Raw genomic sequence first — 19,823 nt, 5'->3', positions numbered from 1 at the left:
ACTGGTTTCAGCCAGGTCCTTGCAGGTTTCTTATTTGCCACTAGTTACAGGCTTCAAGTAACTATTCCTGTTTTCTCCTCTGCTTCCCTATTAATTCTACGGCCAAGTACCATGTATAACTTGCATTTTCTGAGCTGATACATTCATCTTAGTCTTAAGAATCTCTCCAGTTCCTTCTAGGTCTGACTTGAATCCCCATGAGACATCAGGCTTTACCACATTGTATACAGGTGGTTCTACCTCTGGAATACCAGGAACGAGGAATGGTGACCTCCAAATTGTCCCTTGCTGGTGTTCAATCTCTAGCTTTCCCTGATCCTTAATACATTTCTTTAAAAAAATAAAAAACACAAACCAAAAAGCAAGCCCTTGACAATGATTATTACTCTCTTTTTTCTAACTACAGTGGCTTTCTCACTTCTGCATTTTTTTCCATCACCTGACCTTGGCTTTTCCTGTTGAGTCCTACAATGTTATCTGCTACATTTTAATAATGTCTTTATACTTGCATTTGAACAGAAATATAGATAACCTCCTCTGCAAGAGTGGAAAGGGCCTTTTAACACAGTCCAATGATGACAGTTTGTTGGCAAATCCCACAGTGAAGTGCTGGGGCCTTGTTGGGGTACAAGAAACAATCATGTCTAACAGTCCTGTGTGTTCTTTTCTCTTGAATTTGCTAATAAAAAAATCTAGCATATTTTAAATGATTTTGCCACTTAATACTTTTAACTGTAGAATCTTAAGGTATGAGCTCCTTTGGAGACCATCTAACTTGACCTCCCCAATTGCAGGAATTGTCTCTCCAACATCTCTTGGAACTAGTCATCTCAAAAGTTCTCTAAATTCTTCCAGAAAATGGGAGGCTCACTCCCCCATTCCACTGTTGAACATCTTCTCTAGTACCCTCTGATAAGCAGTGATAATTAACGAGCCTCTTCCCCTCCTCAGGACAAAGAAATATGATTGGGAACATGTTCAGTGTTCTGAGGCCAGTGACTGGGGAATACCCCACTAGTGACTTCAGCTCTTTGGTTCAGAATTAGAGTGGTTAAACCAAAATATTTGTAATAAGTATAAATTTGTTCTGCAAACAGAGGATTTCAAAAGTATCTTTGTTTCCTTTTTCCTTACACCGCCGTGCTATTAACTTTTGGTTCATTAGTCACGATTTTCAAGACCCACTTGGCTGCCACCCTCCTGCAGCCAGACCATCTTGGATCAGAAGGTCCACAGCCATTCCCACCTCACACCTGCCACAGGATCTGATTTTTTTTCCCCACACTGATCCAAGTCACTTTTTGTGAATTCACGAATTTTATTGACCTTGGTACACATCCTGTGAATGGTGGGCCACTACAGAGACCATCACTGCAAGAATCCTTTCTGACAGCCACAGAAGAGAAACAATTCTCCACGCGATGCATTTTCAATCACTTCAGCTGCTGCTTGATCTGGTTTATCACAAAGAGTTTTTACCACACATCTTCTTTATTAATACATTCACAATAAACGAAACAATTAAAACCCATCAGTTTTGTCCATGAGCTTGGGAAAGAAAAGGGCAATGTCACATGACAGAAATGATGCATGAGAACCACGGGTCTAGTCACGTCAAGATTTGTAGTAATCCAGGATTCGGCCCTACTCAAGGGAGAAAAATTCAGCTGCGACTTTCCATTCATCCCCTCCCATAATATAGCACCTCGGCACAGACAGCAGAGCAACAAAACCTACAAGATGTGGACAGTTAAAATTCAACTCAAGCTACAGCAGTTCCCAACAATCCTCCCCACCCCCCGGCGGAATATTTACCTAGACCGTTTAAAGCACTTAATTAATTCACCAGCAGCTTCGCTGGAGGCGTCTCGAGCTTCCCGAGACTCCATTACATAATATCTTTCACAAAAATCTATTCCTAGCTCGAGTGGAAGATGGATTCTCATCCAGTTTGCGGAGGTTCCGTGCCTTTGCTTCCCTGTTTCGGGGTTCGATCCCGCGGGGGCCCCAGCCAAGGCTGCAGCCATCCCCTCGGCCCCCAGCTTCGGGGATCGCCGCCACTCTCCGCACTCAAAACTGGCCCGGCGGTGCAGCCGTCTCGCCCCCGGGGCTCCCAGGCCGGCCACGGTGGCCGCGGGGCCGGCGGGCGCTCGGGACGCCACGACTCTCGCCGCTCGCCGGGGGTCCCCCGAGCGCCGGGGCGCAGCGCGCTCGCGGTGCCCGAGCCAGAGAGACGCGCGAAGGCTCGGCCGCGGGGCCGCCGCGGTGCGCCCGGCTGCGGGCGGAGGAGGAAGAGGAGGGAGAGGAGGAGGCGTGCGAGGGAGGAAGGGCCCGGCCGCCGGGGAGGGAGGGGAGGAGGGGGAGGGGGCCGGCCGGGCCGGGGGGGGTGGGGGGCAGCCAATGAGCGGCGCGCGGCGCGGGGGGGCGAGGTCTGGGGGATGAGGTAGGATGGGGGAGGGCGCAGCCCGGGCGGCGGAGGCTCGAGCCATAAACAAGCGCCCGGAGGAGCCGCGCAGGAGTGAGGCGAGCGGGGCGCGCGGAGCGGACGCCGCGGACCTTCTGCTGCGCCACCGCGCCCACTCGGCGGCTCGGGAGGCGGGGACCGGCCCGGAGGCTGCGCCACCGCCGCGGAGCCGGCCAACGCGGAGGAGGAGAGGGAGGAGGCGCCGCCAGCCGGGGCTCGAGCCGAGCGCAGCCGCCGCCGCCGCCAGAAGTTTGGGTTGAACCGCAGCTGCCGGGAGGAAACTTTTTTCTTTTTCCCCCTCCCTCCTGGGAGGAGGAGGAGGAGGAGGGGAAGCCACCGCTGGCGCCAACGCTAGTGGGCTCGGGGTCGGCGCGGCCCGCAGGGGGGGCGGGGGCCTCGCCCCGCGAGGGGAGGCGCGCCCCGGGGGCCCCGAGGGGGGCGGCGAGGACCGCGGGCTGCGGGTGCGGCGGCGGCAGCGCGTGTGCCCCGCGCAGGGGAGGGCGCCCGCCCCGCTCCCGGCCCGGCTGCGAGGAGGAGGCGGCGGCGGCGCAGGAGGATGTACTTGGTGGCGGGGGGCAGGGGGCTGGCCGGCTGCGGGCACCTCCTGGTCTCGCTGCTGGGGCTGCTGCTGTTGCTGGCGCGCTCCGGCACCCAGGCGCTGGTCTGCCTGCCCTGCGACGAGTCCAAGTGCGAAGAGCCCAGGAGCTGCCCCGGGAGCATCGTGCAGGGCGTCTGCGGCTGCTGCTACATGTGCGCCCGCCAGAGGAACGAGAGCTGCGGCGGCGCCTACGGGCTCCACGGAGCCTGCGACAGGGGGCTGCGCTGTGTCATCCGCCCCCCGCTCAATGGCGACTCCATCACCGAGTACGAAGTGGGCGTCTGCGAAGGTACGGCCGCCCGCTGCGGGCCCCCTCCCACCTGGCCCGCGCCGCCCCCTCGGCTCTCGCTGCGCCGAACAAAGTTTGGCCGAGACTTTCCCGAGGAGAGAGGGCTCCGCGGGAGGAGGGGCGGCCGCCGCCCCCGGGAGAGAACCCCCGCGTCCCTCCTTCCCCGCCCGCTGCTCCCCCAGACGCTTGGCCGGCCGCGGGCGAGGTTGGATTTCGCGGGTGGGGGCGGGCGAGTGGGGGATCGCCCCCGGGCGGCGCACAGACTCCACACGTGTGGCCATTCGGGCTCGGGCTGGGTGGAATGTCCCGGCCCTGCGCCCCGCGGTGGGGTTGCCGCGGGCAGGGGGCACTGCGGAGGCTGTCGCTAGCCCCTCGGGGAATCAGGCCCCTGCCAGCCTCCCCGCACTAGCGCAGTGTGGAACCCAGTGCTGCACACCGTCCGCGAAAGTCCATTTTCTGTTGGCGGAGGAGACTTGTCTCCAGCTCACACTCCCTGTGTCTCTTATTATTTTTTCCTTGCGCTCTTCCTTCACCCCCTTCCTCCTCCTTCGCATATAAATCAGTTTCAGCTCCGGAATATGTCAGCCCGGGGGAAGTTACACACGGTGCTTACTCATTTATTTGCCTATTGAAAACGGTCAAAGGCGTTCTCTTTTGAATGGAGGGGGGTGGGGAGGTCTTGCACCTAGGAGTGAGAAGTTGTTTCTGACTATTAGTGGTTGCTTTTTAAGATCACATATCCGCGTGTTTCCAATCGCGTTGCCAGTTCCTTCTTTTGGTTTGTTTGACAGCGAGGATTGTTCTGCTGGTTTCTCCACTAAGCATTGTGCAGCATGGTGTCGAGACTGAGGGAGAAAGATGGAATTGCTGGAGTCTCCCTCGATGAGAGAACCACTGTGGGTGGGTGTCGGCCTTAAGTCCTCCCGCCTGCCTCAGCCTCGGGGGGCCTGGTCTGGTTTGGGGTCTAGAAAGAGGCAGCGAGTTCTTTTTATGTGCCTAATGGGCAGGACTCGGTGAGCACCAGTTAAAAGTGGGATCCCTGCTCCCGCTGACGTTGGGGTGATGATGCTGTTCCGGGGCATCCTTATGTGTGAGAAGCGCAGCAGCCTTACCTCTGGAGGAGGGGCGCGGAGGAGGGGCAGGCGCCCTCTGCCCCTGTCCCTTGCTACTCACTCACAGCCTGCACCTAGGAGATAGGGAAGGGTTTATTCTGAAGCATCCTTGTGTGTGTGGGGGGGTATTTATTGTGCTGGGATACTGAAAAAGGAGGTGGCAACCTGAAGGTTAAAATGGGTCTTTTAAAAGGCTTTAATTCTGTGATTTTCTTTAAATGTACACAACACACAGTCACGCAAACACACATGCATATTTATTTATACCTGTCGTTTTTAGAGTTTGGACAGTTCTGGAAAATTGGGGAGGCTTTTCTGGTTTGAAAGCTAGTGGGCAGTAATGAGTGCAAGGAACTCTTCTCCGAGGGGAGGAACGTGCAGTGCGCCGCCGCACCCTTAGGACGTTGGGTTAGACTAGTTCGTTTGCCTGCAATACAGAAGCCTCTCGTCTGGTGTTAAGTCTCATTTTATAACGTGTTTTTATTTCTCACATCAGGATAAATGGCCATGAGATTAACTTCTGATATAATTTTATGTGTTTGACTTTGGGAATTCTGAATGCCTTGGACTAAAAGATGCATCTTTGAACCCCGCCACTTGGAGTGTATAATTTACTTAAGCCGGCCTCCCATAAATCTGAAAAGAACAAGCAGTATGAAACGAGATTAAAGGCGGTGGAAACTGCTCTGCCCTGACAAGGACTTTGGGAGGTTCTAAAGATTCTAACCCTTGTTTTTCTTCGTGATATATTTCTGGTGAAGGAAATCTGGAGTTCAGGGAAAATTCACAGTAATCAAGTGTTTTGGCAACAATGTCCTGGTGTCACAGTATAGAGTTATTTTGGCAGTTGGTTGGTGAGCCTTTCATTCCTCTGAAATGATGCGATCCCTCATAGCTTCCTTTCTTCTGGTAACACCCCATGCACTTGGTGTTAGCCTTGAAAATGCCTGGCACTGTTTGTTGCCCTGATTATATCTCAATTAGTGTTATTTACCAGCACTTTCCATTGAGCAGGCCTGTTTTCAGCTACCAAAATGGTGTGGTCAGGGCATTTTTCATTTTATTTTTTAGAATTCTAAAAGCAGTCAAATTACATTCTAGATCCATGAAGCCTAAGCAAGGACGACACTGTTACCTGGCATGATCTGATGGTTGGATTCAGACAGATATTTTCAATTGTGTGCCTAAAATTTCAAATATTTTCACTTTCCTACAAGATTTATGGAAAACATAAGTGAGTAACCTTTCTTCTTCCTTTTTAAGAATGAGAGGAGTCTTTACAAGTCAGTAATTATCTGGAAACTCTGACTTTGTCTTTTTTTTTCTGTTCCTTTGCAAGAAATTTCTCAATGGCCAGTGTTTCCCTCAGTTTCTAGTTTTATTCAGAAATTCACACACTGAAGCATGATTATCATAACTAACAGGAAGAGGAATTGTGTATTTTATACATGTTGAAGTCTCTTTTGCTGCAATTTTTGCACTAAAATGACCCCTACTGGTTGTATCTGTTAATGAAAACTCTTGAAAACTTCTTATTTAATTGGCTACACTGGGAAAACATATTGCATGGCATAGAAATATTATGACTAATCTACCTGCTTTCCATGCTATAATTTAAATACAAATTACATTGCTGTAGTTGCCAACTTGCAGTAATTTTTGTGTTACGTCCCGGACTGGCTCTGTGGGGGGAAAACATCACGCTTTAACTGCAGTTCACAGAGTGATTTAGATAAATCAGGGGCAGAAATGGGCCCCTTCCAACTTGTGGTTCCCTGCCGTAGGTTTTTAAAGCCTGCTGGCCCATAAGAGGCTCTCAGTAAATGTGCATTGAATGGATGAACAATCCTCTCCCTAGAAAGAACACTGAAGAAAAAATATTTTCTGAAAGATTAAATAATGTGAAGAGTTGGGTCCTGTGAATCACATGATGTGTACAGTTGGACTTTTCTTCCACATCGTTTAGATTGTTATTAAGTAAATGCTGATTTAATTATTCTTTTAAAACAGTTTTTGGCTAAGTGATTTTTAAAACTGAGTTTTAAACCTAAAGTTTTCTTTGCTCTCAGTCTCAAAGGTGCTTTCTGGTTCCTGGGAGGGCGCAAGACCCTGTCTCATTTCCATTCTCTTGGTGACTCTTCATGTTGCCCTTTCCAGCATCCTCCGTGGCCTGTTTGTTGGCTAGGCTGCCTGCTTCAGTGAATCGCCCAGAAGCTGGAGAAACAAGTTTAGATTCTGAACTTCCGAGGAAAAAGACTAGATGAGAGACCTCTTTGGAAGATCAAAGGCAGAGTTTTGAAAAACGACGGAAGTGGGATTTTCTAGGAAGAATGTTTTGATTGGACAGTGAGGATTATAGTTTGAGATAAGGGGGTGAGGACCACTTTTCCACCTATGTGGGATAGGACATTGTGCTTTTCTAGGAGGTGGGGCAGCATGACTAGCCTTCTCTAAGTAATAAAAGGGCAGATGATGGCTTGAGCTGGACAGTTTGTGATGACAGTGATTCAGAACCTAGTGGGCGCTACCGAGTGGCTTTGCTCTGAGAACTTTTCTGTATTAGGTCCAGGTGATCGTATCGCAGATAAGCACCAACGTTTTTCCCAGTGAATATTTACTCAGTGGCTTCATCTTTATGGAACTTAACTTTCCATGTTTTCACCCTGGCCATCTAGAAACTATTTCTTGCAAAGCACAATCCTCCTTTTGTTTCTCCAGGTATTTTAACTTTTCCTTCCACCCACTTTTCATCATCGGACACTGAGTAGGAGAACCCAGGATATGTGGTGGGTAGCATAGCAAAGAAGAGAATGCTGTTTTCTGAAACTGTTGCCATTAGAAGGTTATTGTTTCTTTTCTAATCACTGGAAGACAGTCAGTGGAGATGATGGTTCCTTGGACGAAAATGTGTGGAGAGTCTGAGGTGAGGCCCCAGGTAACAGGCGACAGGAGGCCGGATAATACACCAAAACGTTTGGTTGTGCACCAGCCACAGATCTCCTCTCTTTGCTCGATACTGTAGGACTTGGAGTTACGAGTCCATGGATTTTAATTTTTGCTAATTAAATACAAGAGGGGAGGGGCAAAGTTAATACTCCTCTGTTGGCGTTAGAAAAAATTGGAAAACCCTGGGCTCCAGACCTTAATTTTAAGTAGTGTGTTTCATTTTCCATCTCAGAAGTCTTTAGGTAGAGTGAGCTCTTCGATGCTGGAGAGAGAAGCAAGCAGAGGGCCTATAGCATTCCTTTAATAGCTTATGGAAAGAGGAACCAATGTTAGTAAACAAGGAAATAATTAATTCCTCCCAGAAGTAAATATTGACAAGACGTGGAGAGACTATTCACTGCACGTATACAAATGACAGGACTTTGTGACCTTCACTTTGACTATCAAGCTTACAGAATCTTCACTGTCATTGAGGAGTCTGGTCACATAAAACTCTTGGCAAAGGGCAAATGAATGGCATAGAACTAGAAAGGCAAAAATAGCAATTCTAGAGATATTGGCTGCTATTAACACCTATTTAACAGTGACCAGGAGCGTCAACAAGTAATATGTTGGCAGTGCAGTTGTGAACAGACAGGTTAATTTATGAAGAAAACTTTCTGAACAATCCTTAGACTGTGGGCATTACATCCCGTGGTAGGAGGTATTCAGTGATTTGGTGCAGTTTTCTGTGTTTTGTGCGACTTAAGATGCGATGATCTGGATGACTGAGGGAACAGCTTGGGGGGTGCGGGGGACAGGCATTATGAAGTTGGGGGAAGTAGATAAAACAGATGAACCTAAAAAGATAATGGAGTGGGAGGACTGAAGAATGACAAATGGGAGAAGGGAAAAATATTGAATTCGTTTTAGGGCAACTATGTCATCCTTTGAAGAATGATCCAAAACACATTCCAGACATTAATTGTGAAATTCCTGAAAAATGTGGGTGTGTAATACCTTTCAGGCTGTGGCACTAACATGAGACATGCCAGTGCCGCTTTAGCGTGTAGGTACCGTCGGAGAGGAGATGGGCAAATGAGTGGCAGGTAGATGTTTGGTGAAGCACGTTCCTGTAACACTGTTTTCTATATGGCACATGCATTCTCAGGATTTGGAGACACCCCAGTCAAAGCTCAATTAATTATTTGAGGAAGAAACAGCAGACTAGCCAAGCATGCATGAATAACAGACTGAAAGCCTTCCTTCTCAGAGGTTGAATTCTCCAAAGCTGAATTTTCAAAGATCTGACTTGTATTTGCCTATAAATCAATCAGTCTTTCATGGATCTTCTGCTCTGTACAAGGCCTTTTGCTGGGGCCGGGGGGAAGCTGGGGGCCCTGGGACTTCTCAAATGTGTTCCCTACCCTTTACACTAAGATAAAGAATAAGGCAACAAGACGTTAAAAAGTCTGCATAATAATGTAAGTTCAAGCCAAGGAGAAGTGAGTTCATGTGTCTGTATATGATTAGTTGGTGAGTGAAATGTGGGTAAAGTTTGTTCTAGGAATCACAAGGTCTGAGGTGATCTTTTCAGGCTCTGGTGGCAAAGCTCTTGAAAAGGAGAGTTCGAATTCGAACTAGGTTTAAAAGTATAAGTAGAAGCTCTTTTTTTTTTGGTGGGGAGGGGATTCTCCCCATTCTTCTTAGAGCCTGTGCAATACAGGTCAGAGTTTCCCAGCATCTAAGAATGAGGCTGCGTTCTTAACCCTTTACTAGCTGTGCTTCAAAACAGCAAGTTTCCTTTTGAGAGTGATTTTCTCTTTGTTCCAGCTTGTTCCTCTAGGCAGTGAGCGTGGGCAGTGAACTGAGAGGTGTCCCTTTATCAGCATCTCCCGACTTCACCCACTCCCTGCTGCTTGTCCTGGCCAGTCAGCCTGGTCACATCATGGAAAAGCTCCTTGTTTGGACAAGACCTCTTTGGTCTTGTGGACGGAGGAGTGGTTGACTATACTTAAGTTTAAGAATGCCCTCAAGGTAAACAAACACTGGTAAGTGTTCATTTTGGGCTCACATGAAAAACAGTCAAAAAGATCTCCTTTTTTCCTGTTAGTTACAAAAGGAACAGATTTCAGTTCCTTTCCCGCTCCCCCAACCCCAATTAGTTCTCCATGCAAAATACTTATAAAAGAGTGTACTGGTTAGAAACTTGGTTTCTGGGTCAAGTCTGCAGTCTGCTTCTGAGCGTCTCAGTTTTCTCATCTGTATGGTGGGGTTAATAATGGGGTTGCTCTGAGGACTCTGAATGAACTCTGTGAAGCACTTACAAGAATGACATGCGGTAAACACTTAACAACAAAGCTACCAACCAGTGTAAATAAAATAACTTGATATGGGCTCGTTCTCTTGTTCTGCTTAATCCTCATCTACCTGAGTAATTGATCATCTAAGGAGTTGAGCTCCTAGAAAGACAGTGAATTATTATTGAGTTCAAGTCCCCGCCCTCCACCCCAACACCATAAATGCATTAAGTTAAAAAAAATTATTTAAAGGCCTCTGGAGCTATTTGCTATCTTTCCTCCTGAGGCCCATTTGTTATACTCTCTCTAAATAATTTCTACAAAATTTGTGTATTTGGGGTAAAAGTAAAGAGGGAGGAATCTGAAATTTTTTGCATTGTCATAGGAATTGTAAATTTAACCATTTATTGGTGGGCTAATATTTCTTTCCTTTGGGGATGAAGGGGGCACCTAAACTCAGTATAATCATTGTACATTTTCACATTGTGCATTTTCCTTCACATTGTATTCTGGAAAAAGATTTTGCTTCTGGCTCCCGGAGTGTTCGCACTGGTGATCACTGTGGGATTTGGCCTGGCTTGAGCCAAGGAAACAGCTTGTATTGCTGCAGTATGCCGGTGTCTGGGCCCCAGTCCACCTGCTGCTGCAATTGGTACCAACAGGCAAAGCCAGAGGTCAGATGTTTAACACGTCCATTCCTCCGTCCTCTTTCCAGCCCTACCTGTGTCCTTACCATCCTTCCACCCACAGGCGTTTACTGAGAGCAACTGCCATGGGTCTGCTCTTTGTGATGTATAGTAATGCTACTTCTCTAAGCTTCAGTGTCCCTAATAATAGTAATAGGTAGCACCTATGTTAGCTGTGAGGCTCAAATGAGATAAAACTGTGCTTCTGAAATTTTAATGTGTACACAAATCACCTGGGGATCTCATTAAACATGCAGGTTCTGATTCAGTAGGTCTTGGTGGGGCTTGAGACTCTGCATTTCTAATAAACTCCCAGGTGATGCCAATGCTGCTGGTCCCAGGACCACACTTTGAGTAGCAAAAAGCTAGCACACGTAAAGCCTGTAGCACAGTGTGGCATATAAGACCTGATAATGTTACCTGCTATTAGAATAATTATTTTTCAGCCAAAATAAATAAGAGAGGGGCCCTGCTTTCACAGAGGTCATGGGCTCATGGTAGATAGCTGAGACGATTGATTATTGACTAAGACAGTTACTCACAGCTGTTGAGCCCTGAGATAAGGAAGTGTTAAGTATCTCAGGAGCAACTAAGAGGGCTCCTAACTCTGCCTCTGACCACCAGGAGGGATTTACTGGAGGGGGCGGCACCCAGCGAGGCCTGGAGGTCTCCTGGCCTCCCCCCTCCTCCTCCTCCTCTGTGCAGGAAGTTTTAGGAAAAAGAAAATAGACTTTGGGGCTAGACAAACTTATGTTCAAATCTCAGCTCTGTTACTTTTTAACTGAACAACCAACTTGCTTAGTTGTTTTGGCCTTCAGTTTCCTCATCTGTGAAAATGGAATAGTAATAGCTCTCTGTCAAGTCAATATTATAGTGAGGATTGAAGAGAATTAATACATATATAATATATATATGATTACATAGCGGGGGGGGTGTGTGTGTGTATGTGTATATAATGGCTAGTATAGTTCCTGGTACGAAATAGACTTTTAGAAGGTAATTAATATTCTAATTTCCATTCTATTTTCTGTCCTTTCTCATTTTCTTTGTTAGCTTTCTCTAACTTTTTGAAACATCTACTTTGTGGGCTGTCTCACACCTCCTCCACACTTAACTAAGTCTCTTGGGCAGGGGACTCAGAGGAGGGATTCTGGTCTCACATGTTTGTCAGAGAGAAAGGGACTGTGAAGTAGTGAGAACAACAGGCCACGAGTCCAGGGTCTCTGGACCAAGAAAGCATTTATTGGTTCGCTCCAGTACGACTGTAATTTCTAGCCCCTTTGGTGTTTCAGCAGGATGTGGATATTGGCTTCATGTTGTGGTTTGAATCCTTACTTCTAGAGAGCTTTCTGTCATTAATATTTTTTAAAAGGTGACATATCTTAATATTGATGGCATATGGTTTTATGAACATGAATTAAATTTCCTTTTATTGTTGGAGGTTTTCGGTGGGTTTTGAGACGTTTCTGGAGACATTCCAAGGCAGGGTTGGGATCACCAGGGTTGCAGCAGGAAGCAGCAGGCCCAGTGGCTCAAAGGCAGGATGGGCCTGGGAGTGAGCAGGAGATGGCGCGTGGCCCGGAGTACATCACGTTGCTTTTCTTGATCCTGTGCGTCCCATTCATCTTTCATGGGGACTAATACTGCAGCTTTACCGTGGATTTGCATTGTGGTTTCTCCGGAGAGTCTCTGTGCTGCCGTGGAAGGCTGGAAAAGAACGCCTAGAGTTATGATAGCCGACATTCTTGTCTCTTTAGTTTCCAGTGTAGGTGTGGTCCCACTTTAGGAAGACAGGACTATAATTCTTCCTTCATGCCTGGAAATAAATATTGTTTTTATCTAGTAAATAAGGGCTTAGAACTCACAAGGCAAATGCTTTATGTTGGCTATTATGGAACAAGGAAAAAGAACTCGATGAAGATACCATCCTTGGAATCAATAGTTTACTACTCTTTATTTCCTTCTTGACAACCAAACCTTATTATCACACAGTAGAAATTGAGTTTTTTCCCCAGAAACTCATTTAGTACCTATCATGGTAGTGCCTCTATCTTTCATCAAGAGTGCTCATATTCAAAAGTGTAACCTACAAGCAAGATGAGATAAACTTCCAAATTTCAGGGTTTCTTTTAAGTATATTTTGTGAAATCCAAAAATGACACCCTAATTTGAAGTATCCTGGGAACATTTGTCTTACGAACACTTAGGAAAGAAAACTTAGTGTTAATTATACTTTAAGGTGTTGTCATTTTACATTTCAAGTTCCTGGGAAGATAATTTGAAGAGTCTACCGTTTGGAAATTTTAGCTAAGTCCCGAACAGCCAGCCTCTCTGGCTGTAGCAAGGTAAGAAAAAATAAATAAAAAAGATGTAGGCTGTAACTAGAGACTGCGCCTGTCTTATTTAGCATTTCAAAACAAAAACCATAAACAAACATCTCAGATTCAAAACAGAAAGGAATTTCTGGCAGGGCAGAATGAAACCTGAGCCTGTGAAGTCCCGTCTAGAAGAGGTAACTTATTTAGCTGCTTATCCAAAGGCCACAAGCGAAACAGTTCACAGCTGTGATAAAACAAAAGGCATCTCAATATTGGAGAGTTGTGATACCTCCTTTTTTTAAGATTCCAAAAGACCTGCCAAAATAAGGCAAAGCTACCTTGAGGGAGTTTGACCTGAACTAGACGTTCAATATGAAGAATTAATTGGACCCCTTCAGATCTGCAACATGTGAGGAATCGTACCTGTGGGGAGTGTGGGCTCGGTCCCCTCGGAGCGTGTGTGTCTAATTCTGCAGAGGCAGAACGTTCCGTCATCTCCTCAGATGCAGTTCTTGAAAACCTTCACGTTGTTTCCCCTTTCCTCACTTTCTGCTCTTGGGAGCTTTGCTTTTTTTAAGGTCTGGGCATTCACATTCTGAGTGAGGAAAAAGGGATAGATTCTAGACAGCTTTATCTCTGAAAACCAAAGTAGAAGGATTTTTAAATGGTTTGAGAAAGATTGGTTATGCTGTGTGTTTTTCAGAACCACTGAGTTCTTATATGTTAGACAAATTTTAGGAAAATTTATTACCACTGTCTGTGACATAAAAATGAAAGGCCAAATCAATTTCCGTATTTTAATCAGAGGAATGAATGAGCCTGTGTATATCCTACTTTGTTGCAGGAAGGATTTAAGTCTGCTCAGGAAGGTAAATATCACAAAATTCTTGTACGTGAGAATAGCATGATAAAGGAGAAAAAAATAGCCGTGGCTTCCCGATCGCCCTTCATCCTTTAATCGCTCAGTGACTTCAATAAAACTCGACTTCCCTTGACTTTATTTTGTCTTAATTTGTCAAAAGGGAATTAAATAGTTACCTACCTGAAGGCAAGGGAACTGAACCAGATGATATCTTAAGGCCTTTCTGGTCATAAGATCCGTGTTTTTGTGATCTGGAAGTGCTGGGCAGGAGTCAAATATTACCTTGTGTTTGCAGAGCCGGGGAAGGAAAAAGTGGGATTGTCTACAGGACTCTCTGCCAAGTGCTGTAGACGGAAGGGCTTGGAGGAAAAGATCAAGGGTTCGCCCATAGTTATGTTTACCGTGAGGTGGTGGAGACAGCAAAACAGAGTTATTGGGAAGTCACTGACATCTTTTAACTGCCAGCAATCTTTAAGCCGTATTAACTGTGGCCTAGCCTGGATTCAAGGTAGAATTTATGCCTCTCTTTTATGTCTCTGCTGGCCTGCTGCCTTCACTCTTTCTCCATTTTCTCGTTTACTTCATTAATTATTAGGACTGTGAGGTAGGTAGGTGACAGATACTGCACAGGGAGAAGCTTGAGCAAAGACAGGCCAAAACTTGCCCAAATTCACATGCTCATTTCTGCCTCTGACACTAGGAGAGAGTTGAGTAATTGCTGTTCTTCCTAATACTGCAGGCAGCAGCCAAATTCTCAGCATTCTTTTACCTTTGCTGCTGTTTTCACTTGCCAGGGAGTTTCCTTAAGGAGCAGCCTGAATTTAAAGAAACAGAACAGTCATAGTGCATGGAAGGAGGGGTAGTGTGGCACTTGGGTGCCTCATCTTGGGAGGCTGAAATGATTAGTGTCTGCGGTGGGACATCCTGCTCTATGCTGGCTCCCTTACCTCTGTGTGTCGCTGAGCCACGGGACCAGGAAGCTCTTTGCGTCTGTGTGAGACAGCACATCTTCACTACATATGTTTCAAGTACAGGCTAGCTGTGCAGCCTGGGAAGTTGTCTCTTGAGAGTCCAGAAACTTCACCCTTCCTTTGCATGCTGTCCAGCGGCAGGACACCCAGTGAAGTTAGGTGGTGTGAATCTGTGGCTCTGAAACTTGATGTAATGCATATTATTCCGAAGTATGTGGCGCTCAGCACAGCCCACAGCGTCCGCCAGCAATCAGCTTGCTTTGCCTTGTGGATATTACATTTTTGCCAAGAGCAGCCTTCCAGAATGAGGTGCTAGTTAATTCCAGTCGGGCATTTATTCGTTAATAAGTCTGCTGAATTCTAAATACTCCATTTGGGAGTATGTGACATGAGAAAACTTAGCCGCTAATTATTATGTAGATCTCTTCTCTGATTCTCACTTTCAATGCAATTACCTAAGCCACCAATCCCTAGCAGTATGAATTTATTTGATTTTTTATTTTCTGTAATATTTTCCTTTTTGTTCCCAAAGATTTCTTTTTGGTCCAATCTGTAAAACTGCTATAAATTTGCTAAGAAGTGGGTAGACATTATATATTGTTTAACAGAAAACATTTCTAGTGTGGAGTACTGTGGCTTGCTCTGTCTTTCCTTCTTTTCTTTTTTGAAGATAATATCAAAAGTTAAATCCTGCTCCGGATCTTATCCTCTCTCTTCCAGGGTAGATTTCTGGACAGCTAACAGTGGTGGCGTCTGAAATAGCCATTGAGGGGTGGATGGTGTTCATTTACTAACTGGAGCTTTTGCCTAAATAGGTTCTGCTTTACTCTTCTTTGGTATATCAATAGGTCTTTATTTGGTTTCCTTCCTGCTTGGTTGGTGCATATTAGCTTGAGGACTTTTAAACTATGGGGGCACTAACGAGAGTCTGAATGCCTGAGGCCGAATACCTCTCTCTTGGAAGCAGCGAGGGTTCAGTGTGCATTTGCTGCCATCAGAGTCTGTGCTAGAAGGTCTATTTAATACCTCCCATGCCCACGACTTTGTGCTCTGATGTGGGCTCCTTCTCTGGTCAGTCCCTGCCACGACTCAGTGCAGGCTGGATCTCCAGTGCCCTGAGAGCCATTGGAAAGGCAGGCTTGCCAGCCGTCTTGCCATTTGCCTCCACGTTCTTCCCAGCATGGTGACATGCAGCTCTCCAGCGCTCGGTAACCCAACTATTAAGAGAAGTTGGGTTCTCTTCTAATAAAGGTATCTACACTAACAGGCTGGCGGAAGAGGATTTCTGGAGAAATGTTTGGAAGGGGAGCATTTGCCAGAACATAAAATCCATTTGACACTGAAATATGGTAATATGGATCAGAAGGTGATAAAGTGTCATAAAACAAGGCTCTTCACAAGGTTGTGGTAGACTTGCTGGCCTAGGAAGATGTGCCCAGGATGGTAAACCTTAACTGTAGCATCAGCAGCTGGAGCCCTGGTCCCGTTACAGATGTGACTTTGAGAGACAGGAAGCTGTGATAATTCCTTCTTTCAAGGTGTGGTTAACTTTGTGCCTTTGGATGGAGAGTGAGTCTGTGCGTGTGTGCGCGTGCATGTGTATTCAGTTGCTGAAGGCACAATACAGACGAAGAATACTTTGCATTGTATTACGGATGTGCTGAAAACAATTTGCGTGCTTGAAACAAATTAAATGTACTATCTACTCTGTAAATCAGCAAACTGAGAATGACTTCTTAATAAAGATTGTGCATTGTTTTATTACATTTGAAAAAAACAATTCTAATTAAAGTGCTTTGGCTTTTAAACTGCCTGGTTAATTGGGATATCTATACATGGGCAAGTGGAGCTGAGGAAAACTACCTGACTTTATGTCATGTATTGGTGATTAGGACAAAAGTTGTATTAACTCTAAGGCTGTGTGAGATGGTTTATGGTAGGTTATCACTCAACATAGTTTTTGGTGTTATGTAGGAATTTTAGATGTGATGGCAGAGAGGAAAAGCAGAGATTTAGGGTGAGAAATGGAGTCACTATGTAGGGAAGTAAGCAAAATAAAAGAAGCCAGAGGTATTTTTTGTTGGAAAGAGATTAAATTATTTTCAAAGACTTATGTTGAGAAAAGGTGAGCCCTCAGCAACCGTTTATTGATTCTCTATTCAGGAAACTGTATTCGATGCTTTGGAAAGAGAAAGGAAAAAGACTCTCTGCCAGTAGAGTTCTGGAAAACTTGAGGGAGATAAAGTATTTACATGCTTTAATAACATAAAACATGTCCAAAAGAAATATATAATTACAGCTACATTTGGCACTGAAAATAGCCCATGTATTATATTTTTTAAACTGTGTGTGAATATGTAAGCATATGCCCTTGAGCCAGAAATGCTTGGGTGATACTGTTTCTTGAGAGAATGGAAAAGCAGAAGGTATTGGGAGCTACAAAGAGAGAAAAAACATAAAGGATGACTACTACTAAAGAAGGAACAGTGCACTTTTTTTTTCTTTAGAAGGGATATATTTCATATGCATAATGATTCCAACTTTACTTTTTTTTGGATGATCTCAGTATAATAAGCATTTAACTTCCCGGAGAGCCTTAGTAATTTACATGTTATTACTAAAAGCCCTCAGGTAAAGGAAAATTAGACTCCTAAATTCAGTACCTGACTATTCTCCTCTTCAAGGTTTAGGTTTTCCAGTTTTATTTCAGGTTTATCTTGAACAAACCCCTTTGAAAACTCAGAAAGTTAGGAGGTATGTTCGATAGATCCTAGTATCTGTTGCAACCGAAGGTGAGGGTCAAAGGCAAGCCACTGGAAAAGGTGCGGTGTTGGCTTTCAGATTCCCCGAAGTTATCTTCACATCCTTCCAAATGTGTTCTTATCCTTCAAACCCTACTGTTTTACGTGGCTTCCTTTGTGAAGCCTTCCTGCTCTGCCCAGGAAAAAATAATGTCATTCCCCCACCCCCTGGTGCCCATAAATAGCACTTTCTCCTTCTCTTGTTATAGCACTTTTCACTGTGTTGGAGTTCACATTTCTGTCTCCCGGGCTCATTGTGATCCCCTTGAGTGCCAGGATTGTGTGTTATTCTAGCACTTGGCACACAGGAAGAACTCAATGAGCATTTGTTGACTAAATCTAGACTCAAGGTCATCCAAGATATGATACAAAAACTTTTCCATCTGAACTGTTTGGTTTGCATTGTGGAAGCTGAAACAAATGACACTACCTGTCAGGAGAATCCCAGTGAGAAGTGACATTATTGCAGAAGGAAGCTCAAAATGGGTTAACCGTGTCCCATGTCCTCTCCCTCTACCCCTGCCCCAAATCATTATTAGATTTTATTTTTTTTAATTTTGCTATGATGGGTTAGTTTCAGCTGTATTTATTTTGGCAAATATTTATAGAGAATTTTTATTTGTGAGGACTTTCCTTGCCAGTTTGTCATCAAGGTGTCATCTTTCATTCACCAACCCTTCATCAGCTTGTAAGAATTTTCCTTCCAGGCGGCTGCTTATAGCCTTCTGCTTACCACGGGGATCTAGTGCATCGAGCAGTGGAGATTCTGTGATCAGCTGCTTGTAAACAACTGATAAACAGTTATGGGTTACTTTATAGACACACTTCAGATGACCATATGAATAATTGATGATGATAAAGCAAACACAACTGTATTATCAACAAATCCAGGCTGGTGTCTTAAACATGTATGCTGACTAATCAGGAGGGAGTTTAATGTATTGAATGTTCAGTCCATGAGTGCAGTGCCAGTGAATGACACAACCCATTTCCTGCTCTAGGTGATCTCAGATGTCTTCAGGAATTTAACTATACAACTTCTTTGGGGAAGGAAGTCCTGAGCCACAGCATGAGGGTGGAAGTGTGTGACTGTGAATAATAAAAATGCCCCACAATGGTCTGAACAGGAAGTCCATAGGAATGCAATATAAGGAATTTAAGAAAGCAAAATCCCATTTGGATGTACTCCAAACCCCATGACTTCAGGGACCAAGGAATTCTTGATGACTGGTGGCTGGTGTCCCAACTTGTTACTTAGCAGTGTGGAGTTGTTTTTCCTACAGCCCTAGTCATGAACTCTTTGTTCTCTTTTCTAGAGGTCTTCAAGTGGTTTACAAATTAGGACAGAAAGACATTAGACATTTAAGGATACAACAGCAAATTACAGCCTTTGGGTGACGCATTTAGAGCTAAGCTTTTTCAACTGCTAAAGAAGAGAGGTTGGGGGGCCATCCCGGTGGTATAGTGGTTAAGTTTATGTCACTCTGCTTAGGCAGCCTGGGTTCACAGGTTCAGATCCCCAGCGCGGACCTACACCACTCATCAGCCATGCTGTGGCGGCAACCCACATACAAAACAGAGGAAGACTGGCCACAGATGTTAGCTCAGATGAATCTTCCTCAAGCAAAAAGAGGAAGATTGGCAACAGATGTTAGCTCCGAGTAAATCTTCCTCAGGGAAAAAAAAAGGTTTGGCCAAGATAAAGTATACAGGGTCATAGACACATATACAAAATTATCCTTGGTATAAGCTTGGGCACCTATACCCTTTTATCAGTTGAGTGAATGTCCCCAGAGAGCCCCGTTTTCTTACAGCAGGGTTAATTTTGATGTATCTGCTGCAGCATGTCCCTTCACCTTTCCCATGTTTAAGATGCTCCTCTCTCCCCAGTTGGTGATTCTTCATAACGTTGGTGTCCAGTAACCCACTTGAGGACCTTTTCTTAATCACCACTAGTTGTTATAAAAGTTTCTGGAAGGGGGATAAGGGCAAGCTGGAACTGATGGCTAAGTAAAGTTATAGCTGTAGAGTTCAAATTCTCCATCATGCTTAGTTGGCGATGAAAAGTAAAGATTCTAAGCAAACTAATTTTTTGACGGTCCAGTGTTGATTTTCTTATAACTCTTAAAAACTATTTTTTTAACGTTTGTGTGGCTTCAGTACTATTGAAAGTCAGCTCCCAGACCTTGGGAGCAAGTGTGGTATCTGCAGAAGGAATATTTAACCTGATGGTGGATGCTGCCAGAATCGGAGACGTGTGTATCTCAGAACCCGTGATTCCTCAGTTAATTTGAGGTGGGAGGTGAAGGACTCGGAGCTGTTCGTGCTGCTGGAATAGCGTGTTTACCCTCAGTCTTTAATAAAATAAATGAATGGAGGCCTGGGAGGACTGGGAAACACGCTTGAAGGAGGGAGTGCCCCTCACGTTGTAAGCCAAGGTAAACAGTTCTTGTAACTGAAAAGTAGACTTCCTGGAAGGTGAGAACCAGAGAAGTGG

The 19,823-nt window shown here is 45.3% G+C and overlaps 1 protein-coding gene and 2 long non-coding RNA genes across 5 annotated transcripts in view; 1 reads left to right on the top strand and 2 right to left on the bottom strand.

The window, feature by feature from the left end:
* Nucleotides 1–1,298: 1,298 nt before the first annotated feature.
* Nucleotides 1,299–2,247, bottom strand: LOC139075795 (uncharacterized). Its single transcript, XR_011526600.1, has 2 exons — nucleotides 1,816–2,247; nucleotides 1,299–1,733 (listed from the first exon to the last, which is right to left on the bottom strand). It is a non-coding gene; the product is annotated as an uncharacterized lncRNA (long non-coding RNA).
* A 631-nt stretch (nucleotides 2,248–2,878) lies between these two features.
* The window catches only part of CRIM1 (cysteine rich transmembrane BMP regulator 1), a 187,809-nt gene continuing 170,864 nt past the window's right edge, over nucleotides 2,879–19,823 (top strand). Inside the window, exon 1 of the mRNA XM_070574085.1 lies at nucleotides 2,879–3,351. Coding sequence (XP_070430186.1) covers nucleotides 3,021–3,351 — 331 coding nt within the window. The 5' untranslated portion in view covers nucleotides 2,879–3,020. The remainder of the gene's footprint in view (nucleotides 3,352–19,823) is intronic.
* Nucleotides 11,595–13,853, bottom strand: LOC103550501 (uncharacterized). Of its 3 annotated transcripts, none has more exons than XR_011526598.1 (3): nucleotides 13,735–13,853; nucleotides 13,116–13,287; nucleotides 11,595–12,190 (listed from the first exon to the last, which is right to left on the bottom strand). It is a non-coding gene; the product is annotated as an uncharacterized lncRNA (long non-coding RNA). The 3 variants fall into 3 exon arrangements; XR_544804.2 differs by having other exon boundaries at nucleotides 11,595–12,081; XR_011526599.1 differs by having other exon boundaries at nucleotides 13,116–13,328; nucleotides 13,735–13,851.

Source organism: Equus przewalskii, chromosome 14 (assembly GCF_037783145.1).
Source record: "Equus przewalskii isolate Varuska chromosome 14, EquPr2, whole genome shotgun sequence".
NCBI classification, from domain to species: domain Eukaryota; kingdom Metazoa; phylum Chordata; class Mammalia; order Perissodactyla; family Equidae; genus Equus; species Equus przewalskii.
This window is presented reverse-complemented; position numbering and strand designations above follow the sequence as displayed.